At 36.5% G+C, this 8,118-nt stretch overlaps 1 protein-coding gene across 5 annotated transcripts; it reads left to right on the forward strand.

Moving 5' to 3' along the window:
• The first annotated feature begins 3,708 nt into the window (after positions 1-3,708).
• Positions 3,709-7,569, forward strand: LOC113310418. 5 transcript variants are annotated; one of them, XM_026559088.1, is made up of 3 exons: positions 3,709-4,859; positions 5,771-6,879; positions 7,209-7,569. In XM_026559088.1, exons 1-3 carry the CDS (start codon positions 3,733-3,735, stop codon positions 7,301-7,303), a joined length of 2,331 nt encoding a protein of 776 aa, XP_026414873.1. In that variant the 5' UTR covers positions 3,709-3,732; the 3' UTR covers positions 7,304-7,569. The 5 variants fall into 5 exon arrangements, with proteins under 5 accessions (XP_026414873.1, XP_026414874.1, XP_026414875.1 ...); XM_026559089.1 differs by having other exon boundaries at positions 7,290-7,569; XM_026559090.1 differs by having other exon boundaries at positions 7,201-7,278.
• The last annotated feature ends 549 nt before the right edge of the window (positions 7,570-8,118 follow it).

The following is an 8,118-nucleotide window of genomic DNA, read 5'->3' on the forward strand; positions in this document are numbered from 1 at the left end:
TAATATGGGAAGAGTTCGGTTACAATATAGTTTTCATAATTTATGCGAACCAACTGAACAGAGTTGCAAAAGTTCCGTTATATGAGAACTGAACAAAGTGGGAAAAATAGAACAGTTCGGTTAGATTGAATTTTTTTTTTTTGTAATATGGGTAGAGTTCGGTTACAATAAAGTTTTAAAAACTATTGCGAACCAACCGAACTCTCGCAGTTTGGTAGCTTTACTTAAAATCCTAAGGAACCGAACTGTTCTTCGTGTTCTTCCTTTCAGGGAGTTCGGTTAACAAACTAGGGTTTTTGTGAAATACGTCCTAACCAAACAAGGCACTGTAACTTCCATATGAACGTATTTTGATGATTTGTATTCAATTTAACGAATGAAAATCAATTTAAAAGTAATGGGTTTGGTTAAAAATACCTGCAGATAGGTCCCATGGCAAAATCAGGGTTCTTATTGCGTATTTTATACTCGATAATGCCTCTACCTTCTGGTTTCACTTCTTTCACAAATTCACTTGGGAGATTTGCTAGATGTCCTAAATCAGGACCTTTTCAAGGGAGTCTTTTGGTTTTCTTTCGAAGAACCATTCTTATAGTCGATTGATTAATCGACGATGAAAATTTTACGAATCGACGATTACGAAAACGATGTTGAAATGGGGAAGAACAGAAAAGAACAGGAAAACAGTTTTCTCCCCACATTTTTTTCTGCGACTAGGTTTAGGGTGCCTTTTTTTTGTTAAGATTAAATTAGAGGCGGTTATTAAGTTAGGGTTAATTTTAATTAGTATAATGGGAAAATTAGCAATCTCCTGATTTTTAGGACACCACTTAACATTGTAGGGTAGGGGTCTTATAAAACAATGGTGGGTAGGGGGTCTTATAAAACAATGGTCCCAAAAAAAGAAACTTATTTTGAGGCATACTCATTTTTATTGAGGCATACTCATCCATTATATTATCTAGGGTGGATTTATAAGGGGTGTCTAAAGGTAGTGTAATTACCTATATATCCCTAAATAATTTCAATATGTCATATTTCCCTTATCCTCAAAAACTTAAAATTAAAAATCAAAATAAACTTTAAACTTAAACATCTAGGACTCCAATTCAATAAAGAAATTAATCAAACAAAGGAAACATGAATCGAAGTGTGCGATGTTGGAATGCGAAATCCATATCTCAATTGCACTTAGATGTATTTTAGAATGTACCCGTAACAAACCCATCTTGTTTTTGATTGATTTTATTTTGTTTGATCGGTAAAATATGATTTCAAAGATGAAATTAGGGTTTTCAGAAGATCAGTTCGGCTGATCTTGCAGTATCAATTTTGAGCCTAACTTAGTGTATGATTTAGAGAAACACTATGTTCGGCTAATGCGACTTTACAATATTTTCAGTCGAACCTCAATTTTCCAGCCGAACCTCAATTTTTCAAGCCGAACCTAGTGGATGATTCAGTTTCTGAGTGAAGTTCGGCTGATAACTTTTGAGCCGAACCTCTGTTTTTTTGAAATTATACCTAGGTTCGGCTGACAAGTTATCAGCCGAACCTAGGTATAATTTCAAAAAAAAACCAGAGGTTCGGCTTAAAAGTTATCAGCCAAACTGTTCATCTAGTCAGCAGATCTCGGTTTTAAAAATTCAATTTTTTGGCCGATTCAACTTATAAAAGGAAATTAAACCTCGATAGAAGTTTACCTCTGATTTGAATCACACATTTTGGTCACTTCTAATCACTAAAATCTTAAAAGTCAAAACTCAAGCTTTTTTTCTTCACTTCTTCTTCTTCCTCTCAAAAATCCCAACCCTCTCACATAAATTTGATTTTTCTACTAATTCACCACTAATAATTTAATGTATAATCAATCCTTAAAATTCATAATTAATCAATTCTAATCATAATTACTTACACTAATTATATGAGGGTAGTTATGCCATTATCAAAAATGGTGGATGAGGGGTGATGTTATTTTTTATTTAGTGACCCTATTTTGGCATTATCTAGTATGCCTCAAAATAGGTTTCCAAAAAAAGGCTAGTCCCAAAAAATGATTCTAAGATAAGAACGATTTTTTGGGGACCATGGTTTTATTTTGGGTAAAGACATTAGAAGTAAATCTAGGTCACCCCTTATCTAGATATTTATATTAATACTTAAATTACCCACCTGATTAATTTTGGGTGATGATTAGTTAGTGTTAATAATAGTTAGTGTAATGATTAGTGAGATGATTAAGTTAAAGATAATTAGTAAGATTAAAAAATCAGATGATTTTTTTTAAAGAAGTAGAATTACTGAGAGAGTAAAGTTAGAGAAGATGAAGAAGGAAAACATGAAAAACGATGGATTTTACCAACCACAACCGGAGGAAGGGTATTTGGGTACCCAGGTAGGCTTCAAACTTAGATAATGTTGGTTGAATTGCTCCAAACTTTCAAAAAAATGAAAATTTTTATGTAGATTTGGGCCAGTTCGGTTACCATATGTCAAGAACATGTAATCGAACACACCTGAAAGTGTAGTTCGGTTACGTTTTCCAAACACGCAGGTTACCGAACTCGTTCGTTAATGGAGGTTTTGGTCATACATTGTAATGTTCGGTTACCTAGGATAAAATGGTAGGTAACCGAACTTTGAACTTAACAATTTATTTGGGTACATCTTGTGTGTTCGGTTAGTTCGCAAACTTCAACGCAACCAAGTTCCCAACCGAACTTCAGGTTAAAAGTAACCTAGTGTTAGAAGTTCGGTTGGTTCGCAAACTTCAACATATTTTGCGAATCAACCGAACTGGACTTATATATGCATATATGCAATTAGGAAAACGTTCGGTTACTACGGAATTTATTTCTTGGCGAATTAGGTAGAGTTCGGTTACGAAGTTTCAAAGATAGAGTTCGGTTACAAAGAAAACTTAACATTTTTGCGAACTAACCGAACCTGTGGACTTCTCATTATTTTCGTAAACTAAAGTTCGGTGATATCCTTATTTTGCGAAGAAACCGAACTTATGGACTTGTGTTGTTCTAATACAAGGAGTTCGGTTAAAAGTATTTTTTTGCGAATCAACCGAACTCTGAGTTGGTTAAGAAAGAATTAATTCTTGATAACCGAACTTTTCTCTGAAAAAAACCCTCCATTAAACCTCTCTGCAACTTCCATTTTCAACTCATTTTAATGATTACTTCTCATTTATTCAACCAAAAACGAATGACAAGTAATAGGTTTGTGAGAATATCTTTGTTAATGTTTTAAATTAAGCTATATATATATATATATATATATATATATATTGGTGGTGGTTGGTGGTGGTGGTAATCTGTGGTTGGTGGTGGTGATAATCGGAGGTGGATGTGGGCGGTGGTAATCGGTGGTTGTTGGTGGTTATGGTAATCGGCGATGGTGGGAGGTGGTGGTGGGAGGAGGTGGTGGTTATTGGGTTGATTTTAAATTAAATTAGGTTAAGAGTAGGTTAGTCATTTCAATGCTTTAGGACACCCCTTATAACTATAGGGTAGATGGCCTAATAGGACCATGGTCCCTCAAAAAAATCATGGTCCCAAAAAATCGTTCTAACATAATATTCACCCGACCTGATAGTTTTCACATAAAAGTACCAAGGTAGATACGAGCCCAGCCCACCTCCCAGATACACCCGGTCCACGAAACCCAACCTAATCCAGAACCCCAAATTGAAGAGATTTCTGAAATCATTTTCATTTTTCAATGGCAACATCAGAAGAGTTATCAGCTGATCATCAGAGAAATGATGAAATCAGTCTCCCACCATTATCACCGAGAGCATCAGCACCTTGGCTTGTCTACCAACATGGAAAAAATCGTAAGTTCCAAACTTTCTATAACATTTCTGATAATCCTTTTAACAAATCTTACAACAAATTTATACCAGAATTGAGTGGAAAAAAATTCTGGCAAAAAAATTCTCATCAAGGATGGTTAATTGGTTTTAGTATTTATAGCAGAGACCCAAAATTCAAGTATAGAAAATTGTTTCTATGGAATCCTGCTTCACTGGAGACCATACGCTTACCTATGGAACCATCAGATCTAGTTCGGCATGGTCGTGGTTATGGTATCAAAGATTGTGTTTTGTCTTCACCTCCTCAGATCAGTAAAACTAGTACTGGTAGTAGTAGCAGTGGTAAAAATGTTGATTTTGATTCAATGGTTTATATCCTTTATGTTAATGGAGAAAATCTAGATGTTCTTGTTTATTGTCACCCTGGTGAAAAAAAATGGAGAAAACATCAATTTCTTGGTGGGCATCGTCGAGATCATCTTACATCAATGTTCTTTTTTAAGGGCAAGTTATTTATAATGTGTTCGAATTATGGTTACATCGAGGTAGCAATACAACATGGTTCTGACATTGAGGATGCCGAAACTCTCAGTGTCAGTGATGCAACTGGTTTCAATTACAATTTCCTACGTGAATTGGTAGTACCAGGTTTGGAGCGGCATCGTCAATTGTATTATATTGAATCTTTTGGTGAAGTTTTTCAAATTTGTAGATTTTACTTTCCAAGAGGTACTTATGAAAACTGTGTAACCAGCATACTAGTAGCGAAATTGGATTTCTCTTCAATGACTTGGGAGGAAGTTAAAAGCATGGATGACTATGTATTCTTTTTGAGTGAGAATACACAACTGTCTTGCTTGGCCTCAGAATTGGGTTTGTCAAAGGGTTATGTGTATTATACAGCACATGACGAAGAAATCAGCTTGTACAAATATGACTTGGAAGATAATAGTATTTTACTTCCTTTACCATGTGCCAATCTATCAGCACCATGCTACGCGCCTGAGTGGTTGATGATTTCTGCAACTCCAAGGTGACTTTGATTTATAACACATTCTTGTTTGTGTTCTATATCGTTGCTTATTGAGGGAGGATCTGTTGACATTTATTGCTAAAAAGTGGCAAAATTTGACAATGCTGACTTTGCAGGATTTATGGGTACCTAATTTTATTTTTTTCCGCAGAATGATCTTCTCACATTGTACGACAGCCTAGCAAAAAACTTAGCGCTCTTTTACATGTAACCTTATTATAAGTCTGTTAATGGTTAACTATTTAACTTGCAGGAGGTACCTGTAGATGGATCTTCCCTCATACTTCGATGCATAGAACAAATTGAATATATATTTACCTTGTTGGTTTTTTGCATTAAACAAAACTGTGCGTAAATAGAGATACAAGTGGACTCATTTCCATCTGGTGTTAATTGTTTCATAGTGTCAGGGAACATGTCCAGTGAGAAGGGATGTCACACGTAATTGGACACATCATTACGTAGTATCGAATAGGTTACGGAATTACTTACTTGAGGACTCTCCTATAGTCCTATTCTCCTGTTGTCCCATTTGAGTGTATCCTACCTATTTGTGTTTGGGGTGAACTGTGCATATTAGTTCCACTCAAGTTTGTATCGAGTAGGTTGAGTGCTTAAGTTCCAGTTGTGACCACCTAAATCCACTTAGTTACTCACCCTACTTGTGGAGAGTGTTGTCTATTTGGATTGGTCTGTCATTAAGAGTTGTTTTCCATCTGGTCTTCCAGATATCTTTGTTTTTTTCCACTTACCACGTTGAGTTTATTTTTTTCTTTGTATGATGAAGACCCTTTCCTATATACAAGCTATCGCAAATCCAAAGTGACATGCTAGTTTCTCTAGTTCAATAATGACTTGCACCTTTGATACCATCTGGATTTGTAATAATTTTCTGTTCTTTTGTTTTGTAGGTTCAATCACAGTGTAAGGACAACAGACCATGTGTTGGGGAAGGACGAACACATACATAAAGTTATTAGGGTAACTGAAAACAGAACAGTTGATAAGGATGGTGAGAACAAGAAACAGGATGTTAAAGAAGCAAGACCATGGATCATGCTTAGCGATGACCATATGGTGTGGTTGATATCTAATTATCTGCATCCGTTGGATTACGTTCATTTACGTGGAGTCAGTAAAAAATATCGGACGATGTTAGATTTGAGAAGATCCTCATCTACTAGGACAGTGCAAACCACAGATTTATCCCCATGGCTGGTTTTTCCTAAGCATCAAGCCGTCTACAATTACATAAATCCAATGCATAATAAAGAGAACTACCTCATGAACATTCCCAATCTGTTAAAAGGTTTCAGAATTCGCTTTTCAAAAGGTGGGTGGTTGCTGTTGTCAAAAGGAAAAACTTTGTTCTTCTACAATCCCTTCACGAGATCTACCGTCAAACTTCCAGTCTTGCCAGATTCGTACCATCATTATGCTTTCACAGGTATCTCATTCTCGTCCTTGCCTACTTCTTCAGATTGCGTAGTCTTTGGCATTGGTAAAGAATTTGATTGTGATTGGATTGAAATCCTTTCTATCCAACGGGGAGATCAATCTTGGACACATAATGTCTATAATAACGTTTATTTACATCCCGGAAGGGAACCTGTGTATTTCCAGCTAACTTTTAACAATCCAGTTTTCTTCTGTGGAGTTTTCTATTCCTTAGACATCAACGGAATTTTGGGGGTATTTAAATTTGGGTCTGGCATAAGTTGGGAAGTCCTAGCCATGGTAGCCCCGCCAAATTGCGAGTTTATATACAAGAGTTTCTTGGTGGAGTGTGACGGAAAACTTATGTCTGTATTGTTAGGCCATTTAGGAAAATGGGTTCGTATTTTCAGATTGAATGAAACTGACATGATCTGGGTTGAAGTCAAGCATCTGGGACAGCATATGTTGTGTATTAGCAATACATCTTGTGTCTCAGCAATGGCTCCGACTAGTCGCATGGAGAACAAAATCTACTTTCCGAGGTTGCATAATGAAGGGATTTTGTATTACTCTCTTGATACAGGTATGTATCATTCTTTCAGAAATGAACATTCTGCTAATGATTATGGTGATTCTAAGGAGCACTTGCACTGCAGCTGGATTGAGCCTAATTGGTCAGATATCTCAGATTATTATCTTGACTGGCTTAACATCTAGATACATTATTGCTCATCAGAAAAACATCTAAATATATTATCATCCCCACCTTTGCAGTAGTTTCTTTATTTATATATGTATTGTGTGAGTGCCTCAGGGCTTTCATGCTACTGGTCTGTCGCACTTTGGTGATACGATGAGAAGTATCAATTTTAAAGTTATCTGACAACAATTCCTTCTTGATAAGTGTGATAGAATTCAACTACTTTGGGAAATATTTGCACCGCGTTCTTGTTACTTCTCTAACTACGGTACTAATGGAAATTGAACATGAAGGCCTGGGAGGATGATTTGAAATACGCAGTGCTCGCTTCCCCACATCTAAAGCAGCTGTCGCTCCACAAATTTCCTGTGAGTTCTTCAAAAACCAGACTTTGCCCACCACCCAGTTGTTCTTGACTTTCAGTTTATTTAGCACAATTTGTAAAGCCGACGTCACGGCCTCATCCCTTGTCTTGAGTGGTATAACATATTCAGTTACGGCCTCATCCCTTGTCTTGAGTGGTATAACATATTCAGTATCAGTTGCTATGGTTCAGTTATATAATTTTCGCGATACGCCTACGAGGGGAAATATGCCAAGAATCCAGCACTGAAAATGCAACGCATATCCGCATATGAAGTGGGAAATGCAATAAAAGACTGGCAGGTTGCCTCCATGACCGACCTGTGCCGGTTGAACATGTGCACTTGGACCATCAGTCACACCACCTATCCCCAATTACCAATTCTTTCCATATATGCAAGGCTGCAACCAAAAATTCGTATCATCAACTAAACCAAAATGGCACAAATTTTTGGTAGATGTATATGAAATGCGTCATTATAAATAAAAAATACCTGGTAGAAAGACTGAAAATGAAAGCTTAATTTCTTCTGCCACATTTGTAAAAAAAGATTCTCAACTCTTTGTAGTTAAGAACACAAATGGATGTAGCTCAGCTGTGTTCCACTCCCACCCACTAGTCTTCGCTGAATAAGGGAGTGAAATTAGGTGCTCATCGCTGGTAGATAGTCAGGCACAAACGTAGTACGTACAAATAACCTTACTCAAACTCCAACAAACGATATTAGTTAAGATGGTGTGGTGATACCAACTAATTAG

The sequence above is a fragment of the Papaver somniferum genome, chromosome 9 (assembly GCF_003573695.1).
Source record: "Papaver somniferum cultivar HN1 chromosome 9, ASM357369v1, whole genome shotgun sequence".
Classification (NCBI taxonomy): Eukaryota; Viridiplantae; Streptophyta; class Magnoliopsida; order Ranunculales; family Papaveraceae; genus Papaver; species Papaver somniferum.

What these genes read in the sequence shown, in the direction of transcription:
- LOC113310418 (XM_026559087.1), top strand. Translation starts at nt 3,733, where the DNA reads ATGGCAACATCAGAAGAGTTATCAGCTGATCATCAGAGAAATGATGAA. An exon ending in ATGATTTCTGCAACTCCAAG is followed by an intron (nt 4,860 to 5,770) that starts GTGACTTTGATT and finishes TTTGTTTTGTAG; the next exon opens with GTTCAATCACAGTGTAAGGA.